This window comes from Pseudopodoces humilis, chromosome 7, assembly GCF_049639895.1.
Source record: "Pseudopodoces humilis isolate 2021_Gansu_Grassland_sample_001 chromosome 7, ASM4963989v1, whole genome shotgun sequence".
NCBI classification, from domain to species: Eukaryota; Metazoa; Chordata; class Aves; order Passeriformes; family Paridae; genus Pseudopodoces; species Pseudopodoces humilis.
Genome location: NC_142206.1, coordinates 29636731 through 29658528, shown reverse-complemented (window position 1 = coordinate 29658528; position 21798 = coordinate 29636731). Strand labels below are relative to the sequence as shown.

General features: G+C 42.9%; 1 protein-coding gene across 6 annotated transcripts in view; it reads right to left on the bottom strand.

Moving 5' to 3' along the window:
* Positions 1–6561: 6561 nt before the first annotated feature.
* Positions 6562–21798, bottom strand: part of ACTN1 (actinin alpha 1) — an 85717-nt gene continuing 70480 nt past the window's right edge. For 2 of the 6 annotated variants that reach the window (XM_088058446.1, XM_088058445.1), the window contains exons 12-22: positions 21197–21347; positions 18682–18790; positions 18084–18224; positions 16130–16312; positions 15267–15401; positions 14194–14373; positions 13111–13257; positions 11480–11560; positions 10872–10937; positions 9251–9409; positions 6562–7454 (exon numbers count right to left, since the gene is read on the bottom strand). In XM_088058446.1, coding sequence (XP_087914572.1) covers positions 7296–7454; positions 9251–9409; positions 10872–10937; positions 11480–11560; positions 13111–13257; positions 14194–14373; positions 15267–15401; positions 16130–16312; positions 18084–18224; positions 18682–18790; positions 21197–21347 — 1511 coding nt within the window. In that variant the 3' untranslated portion in view covers positions 6562–7295. The remainder of the gene's footprint in view (positions 7455–9250; positions 9410–10871; positions 10938–11479; positions 11561–13110; positions 13258–14193; positions 14374–15266; positions 15402–16129; positions 16313–18083; positions 18225–18681; positions 18791–21196; positions 21348–21798) is intronic. The other 4 variants (XM_088058444.1, XM_088058443.1, XM_088058442.1 and 1 more) reach the window with 2 other exon arrangements.

Genomic DNA, 21798 nt, shown 5'->3' with positions numbered 1-21798 from the left:
AGTAAGTCCATGTCCCTTTAGTGGACGTAACACTCCAGATGTGGCCTCAGCAGTGCTGTGTAGAGGGGCAGGATCACCTCCCTTGGCCCTCCAGGGACACTCTGGCTAATGCAGCCCAGGATGGTGTTGACTTTTACCACAAGGCAGCTGATGTGAGCTCTTGGTAAGAAAATGGAGAAATGTGACAACAGAACACAGCTAGCTGTGGTTTAAAAAGAAAATATGGGCAACTGTAGCTGGTGCAAGTATGTCTTACAACTCTGAATGCAATGTTTAGTTGTAAGGCCGCTTTACCTCTTTATTTGATAAGACAGTCCAGGACACTCAAAATAGCAATGCTGTGACTTTTTGTTCTTTTTGTTTTGCAATTCTGTGTAGGTGGCAGAGCTGGACTATTACAAGAACAGCAGTAGAGTCTCTGTGTGAGCTAAGAAGCTCAGAAACAGAAAAAAGCTCCTTAGGTGGCAGTCCTGGAATGGTATGGATGTAATAGGGATTGGAGTTACTGGCAGTAATGAAGATAAGTCATGCTAGAAGCCCAATTAAAGCTTTTTCAGTTTTATCCTGCTTCTCTTCAGCCTCTGGGATTGTGTCAGCAGGGAAGAATGCGGCTGTGCAGCTGGAACGCAGCTCTGGCTGCCTGGTAGTGCCTGAGCCAGGCTGGAATACTGCTTTCCCTTTCTTGGTTGTGGACACTCTGCATGGGTGGTAAAAGGCATGAAATCTATCAGTAGGAGAATCTGCAGCATTGCCTCTTGTGTGTGGGTAGCGTTTCTGGAAGCTATCACGTGCAAAATCAATTTTAGTAATAATGCTGTGTTTTAGTTCCCTCATTTTGCTTGCACAAAAGGATTGGTCTCTCAGAAGCACATCTGAAAGCCCACTGGTAACTATTACTGTCCTGACTGCACATCTACAAATGTAAATAAACACTTACCTAGAATCAGAATACTTAAAAACCACAATCTGTTTATTGTTGGGATAAATTAACTGCTTTCTCACTTCCCTGAAGAAGAAATTTTATTTTCTCTGTCCCAGAAAGCAGGATGCTGTAGGTCAGCACCACAGATTAAATATTATGTCCTATTCATTAAGGAGAGAAGGTCTTCATTAAAGTGATCGTGATGGTCATGTTGATGTTTGAATGTGCTTAATAATAAAGGTATAAAATGCTTTCTTAACTCTGCAGATTAAAGTAGTCTTTATTTTTCGGCAAGTCCGTACAATGAAAGCCACAGGGTCGTACAAATAAGCCACAACAGCAATTAAGAATCTAGGGGATTGTCTGGGAAAAGGTTTTAACTAGCTGTAGGATGACTGTAGCACTCAGATTGGAAGGTGACAGAGCTGGGCCGGTTCATTGCTCCACCATGAACCTTCCTGACCACCACAGGCAAGTCACCTGTAGCTGGAGACAATAACCACTCAGCTGCATTCCCTCCAGCACCTAACAGGTGCCAGCCATCCAGAAAGAATCTGTACAGGAAAGGTCTTGTACAGGACATTTGGAAACAAAGAACACCAGCAAATGAGCGAGGTGCTGCTAGGAAGCACTGGTGAGAGGTCTAGGTCTGAACATCCTGCCCCTGCTCAACATAAATGCACCTGCCTGCAGCTGGGATGCCAGAGCCTTCTTCCATCTGGGATCCAAAGGATGGTCATGTCTCTGAGAAGAGTGCCAACTTCTGTTTGTAACAAGGACTACCTAGGGCTTGTTCTTTTCTTTGTCTGCCAAAAGATATGTTCAGACCAACAGCATCATTTTGTAAAATGGTTTATCATTTAAAATACTCATTACTCTGGAAGCTCAGGTCTGCTGTCTTCCTCAGATTGAAGATTCAGGCTCCCACCCACCAGTGTCCTAACCACAGTGCGAGCCTGTGGTGGTGGAGGAGGAGGGAGGCTCCTCTCACTCAGATTCTGTCACTATGGAGCAGACAGCTGAGGGAGAGCAAGTGTAAGGAGAGGCCTAGTGCTTGGGGTGCTGAGAGAGGCATGCTAGGGCCTGTTTCCCATCCTAAGGGTCTTTATCCTGTGCCTGTTTAATTGAAAATACAAAAAAAAAGATACCTCTGTCAGGGACAGTAATGCAGCATTCTTTCTGCAAACCCATAGCCTAAATCATGGGCTCATGCTTTCTCTCCTATTGCTTGAGTGCTTAATTATTTCACAGAGAGACAGAGTGAGGGCTGAGGACATGTTCCCTGACCCCAGAGTATTATTGTTTCCTGCTGGTTAGGAGGAAGATGCTAGAAGATGTGCCTCCTGAGGAAGGATGAAGTGTTGAACCCACATTACTCTCCTAAGGTGAAGATATTTTAGGCAATTAGGCTTTTATGGAGAAAATGGGTGACAAACCCACCTTGAAACTTTGCAAAGGAAGCATCCCGTCTTGCTGGTTTGTGCTGCTCTTTTTACATGTGGTGAGATTTGCAGCCCCTGGTGATATGGGCTATTTGCAAGAGGGGTGCTTGGGCTCTGAAGGAGACTGTCCCATGATACCACCTGTCCAATGGTTTCAGTCTCCCACTCCAGAGATGCCCTGAAGTAGAAACAGGTATGCAGAGGTTTAGGTGCAACAGGGAAAACCCTAGTGAGCAACACTTCCAGACTTGAGCACCAGATGGACACTGGATTGCAATTGTAAATAAAAGCTTCGTATTTCTCTTTCTTTTACCTTCTAGTGACATCTAGCCCTTTTTCCCCCCTGTGCCTTCTTTATCTGCACAGTGGGAGCAACACTAGGTGTTTCCCACAGAAGTAGTGAGATCGTGCTTTTGCACAGTCTGAGGGTCAGGGTCACTGAGGCATGATGATAACCAGAGGTCCTCAAAAGTTTGCTTGAATGCTGGCTAGGCCATTGAACTACTGACTGATAGAAAGTGGGTATAAAGAGACTTGCTGAAAAGAGGCAAGATGGTGATGGGAGGTAGGGCAGTTTCTGCCAACATATTTTCATGCACGTATGTCCCAGAAGTCAAAGCAGACAACAAAACTGAGGCCCTATTTTCCTGGCTGTTGCATGGTATTCAAAGATGGGAAGAATCTATTTTAATATCTTATTGGTGAGATCTATAGTAGCTCTGAGCCCTCAGAATATAGAAAATATTCTTTTTCTCCTTTCATTTTCAGTGGGTTTAAATTGCTGAGATTTAAATCTATCTGAAATAGTCTTAGAGCATCCCTCCCTGTACAAGATGCAATCATCCATCCTTCCCAATGGCTGACTTCTCTACTGACTGCAGCACTCAGCACATTTTCTCAGTGTCTGCTGGGAAATGTTCTCATAATAAATCATTACCTGTTTGCATCAGGATATGCCCTAGACTTTGCTAATCTGTGTTTACTATGCTAAGACTTTCCCAGCAGCTTAGTGCTAATACACTGGATTTTAAGGGTTTTCACAGTAGCAACTCTTTCAGTAGCCAGTCACCTCAAGGGTTTAATTAATCCAACAGGATTAAGTTTTTTGTACTTGGCTACCACAGGGGTGGAAAAAGCCTGTCCTACCTCAGCATCTGTAGTGCAAGTAATGTTGTACAAATAATCTTGTTATGGTATGAAAATTATATTTGCATTCTGTTTTCTTAACATTTTAGTTCAAGCTGTTCCTTTTCACAGCCATTACAACCCCCCACCCTCTCCTTTATATCCCTGATAAAACCAGTCAGATTATCTGGATGGAATCTCCATGGATATATGAATACTTCTTTGAAACCAAGTTCATTCAGGGTTGCAGACTAGTTTCCTTTCATTGTCTTCTGAGACTCCTGGCTCTGCTCCTGCACTCTGTTCCAAACCAGATGCTGGCAGCATAGGAGACATGCAACGGTCACAAGATAGATTTGAGAGGCTTTGGGAAACGTGGCTGACATTCTGGCAGGCAAGACAAGACCCATGTTGATTGAGCACTGAAGTGTTTTCTGCCCCTGTACTATCAGACAGTCAGGCTGAATAAGGCAGGTCATTGAGATCTCACCAGCCAAAGGTATCAACAGTCACTAAATTTTGATTTTAGTCGGTCTTGGGTAATTTCTTCAAAAAGTATTATTTCAATTTCCACACCTGAAATAGTGAGTATGGGAGACTGACAGAAATGGTTTACCCCTGAATGGAAGGAGTGAGCTTGAAGTGGATTGTCCAGCTTTTCTGTTCCTGGCAGGCAAAGGGGCAGTTGCTGAGCTGCAAACAGCTGCTTCCAGAGATGAATTTCATCAAGGCTGATGCCAGGCCTTGGCTAAAGAATGGCATGTTAGTGGCAAAACCATGAGCCTAATACCAAAAGCTGTTTTCACATTTCAGCGTAACTGCAATAGACTGTTAGGCCACACAATTGCAAGATAAATCTTGTGCTGCAAATGAGCAAGGTGAATGTCTTGCAGCAGGTCACATAAGCTCCAGCCAGTTTGTCGAAGGCCGTGCCACCTGAGAAGAAACATGCCAGTATATTTCAGGCACACCTATTGCCAATATTTTTAACCCTGTTCAAGTACTCAGAAGCACAGGCCAGAGCTTTCTGTTGCTGTTGACATCTCGGTTTCACCAAAGCAGTGCTGGGATGCCAACTTTCACAAGGCTGGAGCCCACACATTGCCACAATCTGTGGTGTCAGCAGGGATGAGCCACCTGTTTTCTGTCAAAAAACTAGGAATACTCAGACCTAGCTGGTGTTCTGTGTGAAACCTGGTCACACATTGCAACACTGCCACAGCTCAGAAAAATATTTTTATGAAGACTTCTGGAATCTCCAAGCATGGACATGCAGAGTACTGTCGCCAGAATTATTCAACGTAATTTGGCCTCATTCTCAGAGTGGCAGCAGACCTGGGCCCAAAGTGATGGCCCAAGGGACAGCTATGCTCTTTTCCAGCCCTTTTTCAAAATAATATGGATCTTTTCTCCAGACAGACATTTAATCACCCAACAGATATTCCCCTTCTCCCCCACCCCAGTTTTATTGTTTAAATAAATAAAAATTCATTAAAATATCACTGCATCTTCTGGGAGCAGGTACAACCTACAGATTTTTTAAATCCAATTTTTTGACAGTACAAATGTTCTTTTTCAGGTGCAGCAAACCAAGGACAGGGCAGCTACTGTGGAAGAGGAAAGAGGGTTACCAAAGCAAGGACAACGGATATTCAGAGGCAAACTTCAATAAAATTATCTGTTCAGGTCTCTAGTCATCCTCTGCCATTTTAGCTTTCAAACAGATAACCTACGCTATGTACTTTAAAACATGGCAGTGGAAATCAGCATACCATACCTTTGAAGAGGACAGTCCCATTTGCAGCAATGTAGTAGTGACACAGCTGAAAATCAGTTTGCAAGTGAATTAAATACTGCTGTGGCTCCAAGTCCTACATTACTGACAATTCATATCAACCCCTCCAGGCTCCTCAGTATCACAGGTTTCAACACAGGAGGCTTCAGCTCAATTCCAGCCCTCATTAACAACACAATCATAGTTAAGTTACACGAAGTGTAACACCTTTGAAGATAAGCTGTGGTGAATGCAGCCTGGCCTAGTCAATGTATAAAGCTAAATGGCATTTATTTGCATGCCCCCTGTAAATTCATTATCCAGCTTACAAGAGAAGGAAGATCTTGGTGTATGCTGGAAAGAAGTGTGGTAGCAGACATTAGCATCTCCTCTCCAGATACAGTAGGCAGATATTGTCATGTTGGGATACATCACAACGTGCTGCTGTGATTTTTATTGCGTCCTACTGAAGGTCAGGAATAAACCAGAAAGGTGTGCTGAATCCCAACCCACCGTGTACAATACCTTCCTCAGGACTCAGCTCTGCTCTGGGGAACAGAGGACGATGTTACCAAGGTGCTCTTTGTGAATTTGCCCATGAATCCACCCTTCCTGCAGTCATTACTTCAAAATAAAATATGCCTTTGGGACTAGAGACAGAGGTATGTGCTTATACCTATAAAACACTTGAAACACGTCATGAAGCAGTAATGTTATTTTGCTCCTAACCATGTGTTTCCTAAAAAAGTTGTGGGAGGGCAGGAAATGCACCTGTAATATGAGATGGCTGGAAGGGATTAGCTGCTTCCCTTTGCCAATTCCTGGACACAGGTGTGCGTGTGTTACTTTATGACTTAATAAAAGTCCCACAGGAGTTGTCCTGAAGGCTGGTTTCTTTTGTATGTCCAATAAAAGATGACCCCTGGAGGAATCTGTGATGTCAGAAGATGTAGTAGCAAAATCAGTCAGATGTTCAATATTGAGCATGGAAGAGTAGATGGATTTTTCATGGATGGTTTAAGATAGGGTAGTTGTTTGTACAGTTCTAGTAACTAATTCTGTGCTGGTTTTTCAGAAGCAACAAGAATATTGCTTCTAAAGACAGGGGTGTACTGGGGATTTAAAGTGGTCATTCAGTTATGAAAATTTCAACATTATTCAGCAAGAATGAAAAGGCTATGGGGCTGAGAATATACCTTTAAATGTAGTGTAATTTCAATTAAAACCATTAATTTTGTGTTCTTATAATGTTTAACTAGATTAAATTATTTTACTATACAAATGAATAAAGTCTAGAGTTGTTATCACAAGAAGTTTTTAATATGGTTTGTGACAAGCAATATCAAAGTTATCAACTCTCAAGCTTCATGTTCTGAAACCAGACAACTCTCAGCAACAAAAAAAGTTGTGCACTGATAAACATAGGAGGCGTATTGTATTTTTTAATTAAATATGAAAACATGAGCTGTGTACATTATTTTTTCCCTAGAAAACACAGCCATTTCAAAAGTTTATCATAAAATATTTTCATGAAATGAGTGAACCAGCAAACACATGCACTTGTGTGCCTTCCCCCCTCCCAAGATAAACGTGATAAGAGAGACATACGCGAATGTAATAGTTAACAGAACAAGTGGAGTTTTGTCATAGTTTGGTTCTTTTTGGAAAGGATGGAATGTAACATTGTGCTTGACTTTCTGTGTCACAACAAAAAATATTTGGTGTAATATTTTAACATTTTCTTTTTAAGTTTCAATCTGATGGAGAAAAATACCTTTTTCTATAATAAAATATGTCTGTTCTTTTTAAAACGTAACTTTTTTGCACAAAATAATTTTGTAAACTGTTATTTCAAGGGCAAGGTAGGCGGTCCCATGTCAATGTCCTCCCCCCCACTTAAAAATGTGATCTGTTATCTGAAGCAAAACAGGAAAACACAAAAAAGAGCGGAGCAGAGGTTGCTTTGCAAAGAGAAAATAGGGCGTGTTGGACGGGGGAGAGGGGAGGGAGCGTGTGGTGGGACAGAAAAAAGTTAAAGGTCACTTTCGCCGTACAGCGCTGTGGAGAAGGACATGTAGTCCAGGGCACCAGGTACAGCATCACGGCCATTGTAGGGTGCCATCCTAGCAATGCAATATTCAGCCTGGTCAGGAGGCAGCTCCCGCCGCAATTCATCCACAGTGATGTAGTTCTGCAACGAGGACAAATGATAAGGCAGTTGTTACTTTCTGGAAACTGACTGTCCTTCGAGGGACAACCATACCCTGTCCCACCAGGGCAGCAGGCAACACTCGGGGACAGGATCCCAACAACTACACCTGTGCTGTGCACCCACACAGGGAGCTCTCTGCACTTACACCCTGGGAGGACATGCACTCCTTCCCTGCTGTTTGGACAAGCACATGGTTTTTACAACAGAGATTGGTTTTGCAAAAGAAACGCTGGTGCAGCTTAAGAAAAACCTGGAGGTAAGTCAGGAAAGTTGTTAGTGTTAGGACTGTGCCTTCCTGTTGACAAAGGAGGCTCTGCTTAAAGTAAATGGGAGGAAGCAGAAATTTAATTTGGATGCTGCTGCTCACCAGCAGGAGGTAACAGCTTCTCGTGCTGCTTGGGAGTTGTCATTCCCTCTCTTCAGAGAAAGGCAAGGGGCCATCCCCACCAATTCCTGCTAGTGCACCAATGCAGGCAGCAGACAAGCAAACACTGTTCCAGCAACAACCCTTCCACTGCGGACATTTTTAATAAGCAAGCAAAACTTATGTAAGGTTGGCTTCTGGAGACTGGCTGCGGTGAGCTGAGCTAGCTTGGCTTCTTCCATGCAGTAGGTAACAGTAGTTGCCTGTTTGCTAATCATAATCACTATGTTGTCTTCAGCTAACTGACTCATGGCCATTTGCAGTCTGCCTGAGCAATAGCTCAGGTTTCACGCCATCCCTCTCTCTCCTGTTACCTCTTATCATTTCTTTTTGCCTTTCACTTTAATGACTGGGGTATGAGGGATTTTTCTTCATAAAGAAATATGAATTCATGATACAGTCACCAGAGCATGTTAAACGCTGACAAATATATGTAATGTACTGTACAGAGTAAACAATAAGTAATACTGCATCTCAAAGTACCTATTTATTCAGTGGTTAGCTGATCTGAATAACATGGAATTTTCAGGCCTCGAGAGACAATAGAACTGGCTTTGGTCAGGTATATGTTTAAAGGACAGGTATCATGGGTTTCTAGATTATGATTACAAAAAGATTCTTAGTGAAAAATGGAAACCAGTACTGGATTTAAGGGTAAGTCATTACAATCTGAGAAATGGCATCCAACATTTCATGTGAGATAACTAAAATCATTAGCAAATAAAGAGATACATTACTATTACATGTACATATTATTTTTTCAGTTACATAAAAGATTAGTGGGCATTGTTATATAAGAAAAATAAGATTACTTTTTTTATCAGCTGTTTCCCCTGATGATGTGAATTCTAAACATTAATACTTCCCATATCAACCCAAGTTTTCCTACATTCAACCAATTTCTACGGTTAAAATGTTTCCCCTGCAGATACAGCACACCTTCAATGAAAATCTATTGATTGTATAAAAACTCATAGTGACATGTAGATCTGAGAAAGGTTATCTCAAGTTTACAGCTGTCAGTAATGAACAGTTTTCAAGACTAATCAAAACCCATCTGTTGAACTTGTTAATTTTAAAATAACAAATTGCGACCAAGCTCTTAATTAAAATATTGAAGCAAGAGTGGGCTGCAAAGTTCTGACTGACAGCTGAGCAGGACTTTTGAGTGCCTTAGCAGGCTGCTCATTAACCCACACTTTAACCTTGCACTCCTCCAGCACTACAGAATGTTCCTGTGAAAACACCCTCCCCATTGCAGAGTGCTTCCCTTGACACTTTCTCTCAGAGACAAGAGAAAAAAGAAAGCAGAAGTTAACCAGATACAGGAAACCAAGGTGTGGAGCCTGACCTTATCTCCAGCCAGGATCTTGAAGGAAGCCATAACCTGGTCAGCAGTATCTGTATCTGCCGTTTCCCGGGACATGAAGTCGATGAAGGCCTGGAAGGTCACTACACCCAGACGGTTCGGGTCGACGATGCTCATGATGCGGGCAAACTCTGCCTCTCCCTGGAGAGCAAGAGAGTCATGTAAGCCTGGGTATTTGGGCAGCAGAATGCCCAAAGTGAGGAGAAACCATTCAGCAGCACACCTCATAGGCTAGAAAACAAAGCCAAACAGAAACCTCTGGTTTTTTTTTAATCAGGATGTTCTTTTTTAGCTTGCTGTTGTGTACAAATGCTTCCCACTCATTTGTCCTCTGGAATAAAACACTGCCAGCTGTGCCTGAGGGTAACATCCAGCTCTAGGACAATGTTCCTGCTGGGGAACAATACCGACTAACTACAGAGGAAGACCCAAATTTCTCTAAACATGTGCTAGATGTCTGTAGCAGTATTGGAAGATCTGCACTCCTAAAATCCTTTTACTTTCATTTACTTGAAAGAGAACTTCTACAATTTTCTTCAGCTGACAGAAGAAATGTCTCTGGGATGTTTCATAGTATTGTACTCATCTTTAACAGGCAGGTTTTGCAAAGAAGGACTTGGATATCTGGAGTGGCCCAGGGAAATAATCTCTACAGGAAAGATCCTACAGAGAAGTTTTGCCACAGAAACCAAAACGTTGTAATGTAGTTTTCTTCATTTCTTTCTGCACTTAAGCCAAAGGTCATCTATTCTCACCTCTGGAACTCCTTCCTCCACAGGTAAGGAGGAGGAAAGAGCAGTGCAGAGTCTTCTGGGAACAGGCTCTCCTAACACATTTAGAACATTATACCTTTGTAATTAAGATACCTAATCAAATGTTACTGTCCTGGCACACTACACCAAAGACTCAGCATTTATACTGGGCTAATGAGTAAAATGATTAAACATTGCTTTGCCTGATATCAGGAGCAGACACCGAAAGTGCAGATAAATATGCTTGCAGTGCACTATTCTCCTGCCCTTTGAAGAGCATCAGTCTTTGGTGAAGCTCTTCCTATGAGTTGCCATGCCTCTCAAGGTGCCACATGTTACTGCTCTGAAAATTCAGGTATTCTGGTGAGGGAGAAGCTATGGGGAGAATGACTGGAGCTTCAACTTACATGTACAGGAAAGGAGATGTGAAGCAAATGGTAGGAATGAGAGAAGCAGCATTCTGAGTGTATTCAGAAGTGAGGTAATGTATACTTCCAAATAATTTCAACTGATATTCAGGGCTGGGGGAGGTTGTGTGTGCTATGCAGAGAGCAGACACCAATATGAGGAAGCTTATTATTTCTTCCACTACTACTAGTAGCTACACAGTTTGATAAATATAATTTTTATTTGAACCATACAGGAATTAGACAATTATTTCCATTTTTTTTACCTTTGGCTAGAGCTGTGAGACAAGAATTTTACATGTACAACTAAGACTAGATTTAATACTGCTGATAATTCTGGAAAATAAGGCTATATTTACCTTGATTCACTACACATTCTCCCTGTATTCTTGAAGATGCCTACAGAATCACTTTGAATAGGAGTGACAGAGGGCTCTACATTACCATATTGTAACCCATGGAGATAAGGCAGGCTCGGAAATCTTCACAATCCATCATACCAGTCTTCTTCTACAGAGAATGACGCAAAGATGGAAAAAGCCAAGAGAGAAAAGGGAGACCGGTCCAGGGAGAAATGAACCCACAGGAGACATTATAAAGAATGAGTTTCAGTGGGGAGAAGACAGAAGGAGGATTTACAGGACAATGAAAAATAACAGAGGAAAGGTAGTTTGTGAAACCATGAAGAAGCAAAGGTGGTTTTGGACATGGAATAATTTATACACAAGAAACATTGGTGATGAAAAAAAGGGCAAGAAGATATTAAGCAAGACAGATTGAGGAACGGACAATAAAAAGAGTTTTAAGGGACAGAGAAGTAAATGGAACAGTTTGAAGACATAAAAGGAATTCCCCCAGGACAAAAAAATTAAGGAATTAAAAAGGAATAGATGCCAAAGTGCATTTAGAGAGGAAGTAGTATAGAAAAGCGATGTATATATAGTCAAACACAACAACAACAGATGGATTAAGACAAACAAGAAAAGAAAGGGAAAAAAACTGTTATTTTTTCAGTTTAATATCTGGCTGTGTTCACCACTAGCTTTCAGTACCTGTGCATCGTTTCCAATATCGTAACCCAAGCTGATGAGACAGGCTTTGAATTCCTCAGGGCCAAGTGTGCCGGAGTGGTCCTGGTTATGCGGTGTGCCAGGCAGCAGGACATGCAGTGCCAGTGGGGTGACGGTGTGGGGCAGAAGGATGGGACACACAGAGGAGATCAAAGGGAGGTGAAAGGACAACAAACAGGTGCACCATGCAGTGGGTGAGAGAGGAACACGAAGAATGACATGCAGATAGAAAGACAGGGAAGAAAAATAAAAAGTGCACAACATTAGATATCACAATGACATTTCAGGATGTGCTAAAAATGCTCTTGGAACAGTTCCTTCTCAGAGAGCTCATGTTGAGAGCATTTGAATGACAAAAACAGCTGATGCTCAGAAGCCTCAAGATCTCAATCTCCCAAGTGAATTACTTGCATCACTGCTTGTTATCCAGTGTCAGAAGCCCTGTGTTTCACTAGTAACCCAGAGTGCAGGTAAGCAGGCAGAGGCAGTGGGAAGCATTGCCTTAATCTTATAGTCAAAAGTTCCACTAAAGGAGTAGGTGAGGGCAGGTATGTTTGACAGCACACCTAAGGAAGCTTAGCTGTCATGGCATCCCAGGAATAGACAAAGAAAACCAGCTGAAGCTCAGAGGAGCAGCATTATGGCTGTATTTATGAGACCTGCACAGGAGGTGGAGCTTCAACTGGCAAAGCTATTTCAAGTGCTCAGCTCTGCAAACAGCACGGATGTACAGTGCAGCACAACATGGCTTTGGCAGCTGCTCTTCCCTTTGCTCACTGCCCGCTCCCCCAGTGTTTGGATGTACCCACCAAATACACAAATACGCAAGATACTACAGGAACTAAGTATCCCCATCCATCCTACAGAATTTTAGCTCAGAACAACCCCAAAGCACTGAAGAACCCCTGCCTGCTTGCTGCCACCACCTCTGGCCAGATCAAGGAAGCTAGAGACAGGATGATGGGGCCAATTTCAAGTGACTTTCTTCAAGAAAACCCAGTTTTTGAAGTCAATGTTAAGCCTCCATAATCAAATAGTTGAAGGTGGGAAACCCCTGTTTTGTCTGCATTAACATTCAGACTTTTGTGAAAGAAGGGACAAATGACATGAAGGTCAAAATAGAAAATTTACAGGGCTCTATGGGTCCCTCTTCTAGCAAAGAACCCATGGTTTATTTTTCTTAGCTAGAGAAGGGCTGAAATAGCCAGCATTCAGCAATATAAAAGAATTGCCAATCTCTGAGGGCGGGCTGTCCTCAGATATAGTAGAGATGGTATAGAAGAGTAGAGAGCAGATGGTCCCAAAAAGTTTATAAATCAAAATAATAATCTGCTCTCTGGAGAGGAATGGATAAAAGTCTAATTGCCTAAAAAAGCCTTCAAGCTTTTCCATACTCTTGCTTTACCAGGAAATTTTGCAGTTTCCTGTGAAGACGTACTTCTCCCAGGCTAATAATCAGTTGGCAGTCTTCACAGAAATGAGTGCTCCACAGGAGAGGCATTTTAAAGAATGAAACATCTTCTGTGATCCCGTTTTATCGCAGTGACTGCTTGTTTGCTATTGCACTGTGCAGTCCACATGGAAGCTTGTAGCTGCAGTCAGCACTGACTTACCCTGTCAAAGTGGTTGAAAGAAGCCCGGAACTCATTCATCTGTTCCTGGCTGATTCCTTTGGCATCACGGGTCAGAATCTGGTTTTCCACTTCATTGATGGTTCTAGCGATTGTTGTTAGTAACTGCTCCCAGCCCACACGGATATGCTGGCAAAAGAGGTCAGGACATATTGAAATTAAGAAGTTGCTCTTCTGCTTTTGAGGCCCAGGATCAGTTCAGATTCTGTGGATCAGATGTGCTACTTATTGCAAATTAAATTATTCTAGTGTGCAAGGCAGTCCCTGGTGTCCATTTTCTCAGAAAAGATTCCTTCTAATCTGCAGGTGTTTAAAATCTGAATTGTGACCCAAAAAACCCATGCTGAAGAGGCAAATTTCTGATCTTTCTTTCTCTTTCTTAAGAAAAACTTGGTCCTACCACAAAGTTCCTTTGCCTGGTCAGAGCAACATACTGGATGCCTTTAACACAAATGAGAAGCAAACCCAGAGTTTCTAGGACTTATTTAAGCAGAAACTTCTCCTTACCAAGAAACTGAATAAAACACAGTGCTTCGAGGACACTGGTGCTCCCCTGCTCCTGCTGTTGCTTAATGGAAAGCTGTCCAGAAACCAAAAAACAAGTTTCAAAGGCTGTGTTCAGCTGGACTAATGCTGACCTCAGATTGCTCCCAAGAAACCTAACGTTATCAACAGAAAGCCAGTCTCTGACTCAAAAAAAAACTTCTGTTGGACTTTTCTCTTCTGCCAGGTAGTGCCAGCTCAAAATCATCAGCACTTCCCTTTCTAATCCCAGCTAACACAATCAGGTGGTAGGAGAAACAAGACCTGTCAATTTTTCAAGCAACACTGTGGGATCTTATTCAGGTTGTTTCTGCTGCCTGTATTTGGAAGTACATTGGAATGGGTTGGCATGAAGTACAGAAAGGCAAAAATGAAATTCAGTGACATGCTGTTGCATGCTTGGCCATATTATCAAGTTCTCCATTTTCCTGAGAACCACAGAACGTTGCCAGAGCTGTGCTGACAGCTGACACTAACTGGCCAGAGCTGATAAGGCTGCCTAATTGCTGCCAAAACATTTACCTCCATGGTGTAGTTGGTGTGCTTGTTGTCAAAGATAAGCGCTTCCTGGATCAGCTGGTGGTCTCCTTCCAGCTGGTCAATCTTTGGTTTGTAATTCACAATGCTTTTCTCGTACTGCCTCAAGTGGTTTAGCTGGTCCTCCAGGGTCCCATGCATCTCTATTGAAATGCGGCCAATCTCCTGCATTAGCAAAGCCAAAGGAGTTAAGACTCCACTAAAAGGACAAGCCCCAACATGGCTGACATTTATTGCAGCAATTTCACTCTCACACAGGTTGATGATTCAAAAAAAAAAAAAAAAATCTCATGGAGCAGTTACTTCACAGGAGCTGAGACACTGTCAGCAAAAAAATCAGCACAGCCCTGAACATTTTCCAAGTGAGGTGAATCACGTAAGATGTGTCTCATACAAGGATACAAAAGAAAAGGAAACTGCAGTCCATAAGCTAGAAATCTACCAAGGCAGATCTTTTTCTGGTATACTGTCTGCCACTAAGTTAGTTCTTCATAGACACATAGTTCTGTAATTGCTCTCTTCTTTCCAGCTCCTGCCATCAGTAATAGCTTTGTATTTTTACGTTTCATTAAGTCCAATGACTTTAACACAAACCTTACCTAAAGAGAGGTCTCCCTTAAAAATGTCTCCTCTGCAGATGTTTGGTCTATTAATTGTATTTATTTAGTCACATGTATTGAGTTGATACATGTGGCTAAATATAAACATATTTATGCATATCAACATGACCATTGCTGTGCAAGCAATTACACAAACTATCTCTGATCTAGAATTTTTAATTTGTTGTATATAAACACAAATCTCAAAATACCACTGTTCTCCACCTTAAGTAATGCTTTTTTTGGTACCAGAGTTAGAGGAAGAAAAGTACAAGTGCTTCAGTAACCAATAACAATCTTGGTATTCTTCATATTTTCTATGATGCTTCTCTTGCTTGAGAAGACTTGAAGAAAACCTGAAGAAAGAATGGCTGTGACAGTGGTCAAGAGAGATCTTGATTAAGAGTATCACTTAAGATCACAGAGGAAAACAGTGTTTCAAAATTTGAAAAGCACTACCTCCATCTTGGTCTGGATCCAGGGTCCAATGACATTGGCCTGTGCCCCAAACTGTTTACGAAGTCGTTCATTTTGCTGCTGGCGAGCGTGTTCTTCCATCAAAGCTTGATCCCTTCTGGGAACCAGCTGCCGCACCTACAACCAAGAGTAACTCAGTGTGCAGTTAAGACACACAAAGGCACATGTACAGGAAATGCAGAAGTTGCCACAAGGGAGGGAAGAGCAGGTGTTTGCACTGAATACAAGCAATCATATAGTTTAAGTCACAGTAGGCAAGTTCACAGAATGTGAATCCTATGTGCTGTAGGATATACACAAACTCATGTTAGGCCATGGAAGACCAGAAGCAGCTTCTATTCATTATTTGGGTTTTTGGTAGCTCATGTTAATTGAGTTGCAGGACTCTGCTGAGATCTCACATTGCTGATTTTGTTTGGTAGCAAGAACTGTAAGCAGCTGGCATGGACAGTAGCTGCTTTTTTAGGAATACAGCAAGGAAAGGCTACTTGGCTGCTGAGATAGAACATTTGAAGGCTGAATATGAAAAGGATACTGATTCACATGCTATACTTACCTGCAGGTCAGCTGAAGACCAAAAAAACTCAAAGCTTTCAAATTTAGCAACTTTAATTTAAAATTAGCATGTAAAAGAGGGTCTGACATGCCTTAGGCATTTATATCAAGGATTGCTTCCACTTTCCAAGTATACAGCAATTGAGCCAAAACCAAATGACAAAACCCCACTAAACTCAGCAGTAAAGCAGGAGAAGGTAACTGCACAGTAAATAATCCATTTCCTGGGCCCACAGTAGTTGAGCAGTGACATTGTCCCCCACTACCCTGCAAGGCTGGAAAGAACTCACATGTTCCCATTTGCCATTGATCTCATGTGGGGTGATGGTAGTGTAAGGATTTGTTCCTGCCATGTTGACATGATATGTCTGGACAATCTTTGAGACTTCATTGTGGATTCCTAGGATGGCTTGTCGCTCCTTGTCGGCATCTGGCAAGGTGGCTTTGAACTGCTCATGAGCTGTGGTCAATCCCTACAGAAGGAAGGCAGCAACAAAGGGAGGGTAAGAACATTACTTACGAAACAGCCTCTTCATCAAATGTATTCCTGAAGTGACTGCAAAAGCTAACATATTCCCAGGACACAATGCAGCCTACTCTAATACACTTTTCAGGTTCTCTCAGTATCACTAAATGAGATGTTTTAAGTAGTTAAATGATGTGAAGTCTTGTTTTCCCTCTTTTTCCATATCATGTTGACCGGTGACAGAGATCACATACCAAAAAAAGGTGGAATAATACAGGCTCAAAATTTAATGGCAACTATTTCTCAAATGCTGCTCAGTGATTGCTTGTCAGCCTCTTTGGAGAAGAAGATCTGACTACTAGAATTACCATTAAAAAAAAAGTCTCACTAGTTTAAATGTGCTATGTTTTCTTCTCCCATTAGGTAGGCACTATTTCTACACCCAAAGTAACTCCAGATGAGTACTAAGGGCCAGATTCAATTTGGTCAGAGTCAGTTAGAACCAGGTGAAGGTCTTCCAACAACTTGCACAGGCATCACATGCTCCTGCTGCTGGAAAACAGCTCCTTCTCCCTGACCACAACAGGCCCTTCCTGCTCCCCGTCTCACTGCGGTGCCCGGGCCGTGCTCCAAGGACTGATGGCTGGGGCGGCCTTGCTGGTAGTTTGTAGCCAGCTGACAAGCCAGCTGGTCCTGGCTCATCTCCCACTGCTTCTACAGGCCTTTAAGGTACTTGATCCCAGAAACCTAGAAGATCAAGTCTAGGGAAGGAAATGCAGGGAAAGAGGCAGGAAAGTGCATGGGAAACAGAGGTGTGTGCAGGGATAACCAAGGGAACAGTGTGGACAGAAGAAGTAATGAAAGTAAACCACATGATTGACTGCTCTCTCTCACAACACGCACTGTTAACTACTTTCTGTAAAATTCCTTCCTTACACGGTGACTCATTGCTTTGCAGCTGCTGTAGTGGCCATAGAGACGTAATACAAGTCTGGGGGCTGGGAAAGACATTGCAAACAGTCACAAGGAGACAATGGAAATGTTTAAGTGCTGTTTAGATTATTTTGCATTATGAAAGATTTAATGAACCCCTTTGTTCAGGAGGGAAGGATGGAAAAAACGAGTAGCAGCTCAGTAACTGTCACTACTCTGCCACCACCCTGGCTGTCATGTTCCCTGTACGTCTCCATTTGCTGCCTCCATGATGGTTACGTTCCCGTCAGCCATTCTGGCAAAGAGCTGACTTGCATTCTTTCCACAAACCCATCAAGTAGGTGAAACAGAAGTCCCACTGCAATCCAGGAAAGAGTAATTCCTGCTCTCTAAGGGCTGCAAATTACCTGTATATACCTCAAGTTGCTTTCCTAAAACCCTTTCAGAAGGGGAAAAACTGAGATACTGTCTTTGTTGTCCTAGAGAAGGCAAGACAACTTTGATTTCAAATGGTAATTCGGCACCAAAGTGGACAATTCTGACTTTTCTTGTGCTCAGCACCAAAAACCAGCTAGTAGCTCAACTGTCCTCACGGTACATCCTATCACATAGGACCAAACAACATATTGTCGATGTATGTATGCTTTATACCTATTCAGATCCAGGTTTTTGGAGAAAATCAAGGAAAAACATACTCATCTTTGTTTCTCTTCATAAGGCTCACACAATAGAGCAGAAGCACAAAGTATAACCTATAAATTCATACCACTCTGAATTCATACAACTCAGGAGATCCCAAACTTCTCACTGTCCCCACCTAACTGGTGCAAATAACAGCTCTGTACCTGGATCTCCTCAATGGTGTGAACGATAAATGTGTCCTGCAGATCCTCCATGGCCCCTTCCATCCAGTTATTGAAAGGGGCAGCTCGTTTGGCATACTCCAGGTACAACTGATCAATTGTTTCTAGTAGTTTCTCTGTCCTCTGTGCATGCACAAAAAGAAATAAAAAAAAAGAAAATCAGGAGAGATGGTTGGAGAAGAATTATCACATAGATACATGGGTTGTCTGAACTGCCCCTTCCTTTCAGACCTCCTTGGTGCTCCCAGGATGGCATGTCACTAACAATCTCACTGCTGTTAGAGATTACACACTGGACAATTTTTTTTCCCTCCAAGGGAAATAAAAGAAATCCAAGGTCTTCTGAGATAAAACAAAACAAGGCAGAATTTCAGGCAGAATGAGTTTATAAAATACAAAAAAAGTAAAAATAAACAAATCAATAGCCTGAGTAAACACCCTAAGCATACTGAAATGTAACCCTTGTTTGCAGTCCAGCATGTTCTAGGAGATCACAAGGGAGCTGATATTGCTTGTGCCCACTGCAGCTTGGACCCCACAAATGCACTACCCACAAGGTCCAACTTGTAATATATCTCACCTCCAAGGCTTCTCTACGTTTCTGGGTTAGGGCACCCAGATTATCCCATTGATCACAGATCTTCTGGCACCTGGCATTGACACTGGGTGAGTCATAGTAGTCCAGCTCACTATAAAGGGTGGGGAAAAAAATGACAAGTAATCAAATAATGACTCTGTACAGAAATAAGAGAAACACATTAGAAATCTTGATCAGTCTTGAAGACAGAGTCTGACACAGAGACTGTGGTCGCTGCAAATAAAGCAAGTCAGGATGATACCAGGATCTAGTTTAGGAGACACTGTATGTTATGCTGAATCAAACAGCACAGAACAGGACCACCCAAGGCCTCAACAAATACTGAGGCTGGCTACCTGATGGGACTAACTTGCTAAAGGGGGAAGGGAGCATAGACTTTTGCTCCAACTGGAAATAAGGAGATTATGATCAGAGCAATCTGCTCCTGTATTCTGCTAAGAACATTATGCAGTCTAACAAATTGTGTCTTATACATCAGAATGGAAACTGAAGATTTTATTAGGAACTCTAAGAAACTGCTCAAGATTATCCTAAGAATTGCATAGTACAGGTGGCAAGGAATAGCTAAATTACATAACCCAGTAAATTTATTTAGGACAATCCCAGAATAACCGTGTAGGATTCTCTCCTATATGCCTGAGAAGAAGTGCTTTGCTGACACGTCTATAGGCTGACACTCAAGGAACACAGGCTGGTAAAAGTATGACTGGGGAGAGGAGAGCACAGGGGCACACTAAAGCTTGCAGCCTTGCATTGCTTTGTGCTCAAGGTTCTGCACATGGTCAGACAGAGAGAAATCTGCAGGCAGGAGACCAGCCAATCTGGAAAGTGTCAGCCTTGAAAGAAAAACCCAAAATAAATCACTGGGAAAAAATCACTGAGTGACCCTGAGCCATCTGATGAGCAATTCTTTAAGCAGTAATCCAAGTTACACTCTTGCCTCCCCCAGCCTAGTTTCTTCATGCCATTGTATTGCCCTCCTGGGGTGAGTGGGCACAGCTGTTGGTAGAGTCCTCCAGTAAACTACCCAGGAAACTGATTTGGGCTAAAAATAACTTCTTTCCCTAGATTTTTAATCCAGATCAGTTGCTTGATCTACTTTGCTACACAGCCAGCACTGCAGATGAAAGAACTCCTTCTGAAAGCCTGACTTGTAACACACCTGTGTTGGACCACTACAGCTAGGGAGGGGAGCATACCATGCCCCCGAACATTCCTGCCATGGGCAGCTGCAGTGGCTTCTTCCACACCCTCTGCATCCCTCTGGCAGTGTGCCTCTGGGGGAGAAAAGAGCTCTGCCATATTTTTCCAGGGCATGGCCTCTGCTGAAATGGAAGATGGCTTTTATAACAATAGCAGAGCCTGCTGTTCTCACACTTTTGAAGAAATAACCTCTCCCACAGCTTAGGCCTCAGTCTTCTCTGTTGTTCTTAGAGCTGCAGCTGCTTTGGCTGACATGTAGTGTGTGCTTGAGAAGTGGTAGGTCAGGTAATGCTTGCTTACTAGACAGACTCAGTTTTAATCTTACTGACATGGAGGATTGCCTTGAACCCTCCTCCCGTTCCAAGGTCAATCCTCCAGTGGACAAGAGAGCAATTCTGTAAATCTTTGTTGTTAAAGAAGATAATGATCTTGATCCAATAATCTTAATTTTTTAGAGAAAAACAGCTCTTCAGCCCAAGAGGACTGATCTTGGCCCAGACATTAACCTCAGACGTCCAGTGTAATTAATACATAAATCTTTTTAAAACAGGAAACGGAGTCAAAACCAAGTAGTTCAGACTGTTTTTTGCCAAGAAACATGCACGATTTCAAAACCTCCCTGAGCTGCAGCCACTAGCTCTTTGCCTGCCTGCTATCTCTGGCAATGCTGATGAGTCCCCCATTTCTCCTGGTAGGCTGTATTACTCCAGGAAAAGGAGTGGAGGTGAAGGCTTCCAAGCTGGAGGGAAGCAGGGAAAGAGCTGTTCTGCTCTGAGGATGCCCTGCAGTGAGTCCTGAACAGAGTGCACACAGTGCAGGTACTCCTGGGGGAAAGAATGAGGCCACAATGGGCTCAAGCAGCTTTTTCCCTGCTGGAATAAGGAAGGCTTTTTTTTTTTAATAAAAGAGAGCAAACTGAGTCCCTCCTATCATCTCCTCTTTACTTCTGTTCCTGGAAAAATATGACAGTGCTACAACTCTGAAACAGAGCATGTGCCAGCAGCAGGTCAGACTCTTTAGGAAAGGGTTCATGGTAGCATAATGAACTGGAAGAGGATGGAAACTTGGCTTAGGAATATAACCCTGCGTCCTCCTCAACAGCACCCACTGCTCATCCATTTTCTGGTCTGTTTTTCTGGTGTCCAGATACTGGATAGCAGTATCCTAGATACTGTTTGGAAACACTGGGAATTCCCAGCATTTTTGTATGGGGATGGATTTTTTGCTCTCCAGAGGGCAAGGTTCACTATGTGTCCCTGGCCCCGAGGATGGGACGTGCACTGTGGTGCCGTACTTGAGCTCTTGTGCAATAGCAGCAATCTGTTCCACGCGGTCCTGGTGTGCAGCCAGGTCACTCTCAAAGGCCTCGTGTTTCTTCAGCAGGGCCTTTATCTCCGACAGGGTTGCAGTTTCGTAATCCTTCTGCTGCAGCATTGCTTCCTTACCTGAGGAGGGAGCCAAAGGACAGAAGAATAAAGGACAGGACCCAGGGTGGCCAAAACCAGCTCTCTCCACCCAGGCACCCTCGAGGGCCATCAAGAGGGCATCGGCCTCACTCCAGCTGCCGTGCCCAAGGCTTGTCCCCGTGCCTGCTGGCCTAGAGAAGCACAATGCTCACTTTCACATCATGAAGTGTGAGTTTGCCATTAACAACACAGAAAGGCACATAATGTAGCTTAAGCCAGCACTGTCAGTTTATACTGGACTCGTCTCAGTATGTGCAAAATGGGTTATGCTGATCCTGTAAAAGCCAACGGTAGCATTTACTGTAGAGGAACTTTTCCTCTGCTCTGTAGCTGCTCTCTTCTAGCCCAAGTTCTTACTTTGCCACAGTCAGGAAATGCCAATGTTGACTGCATAACGCAGAACAGATATCAAGCTGGTTTCTATACACTG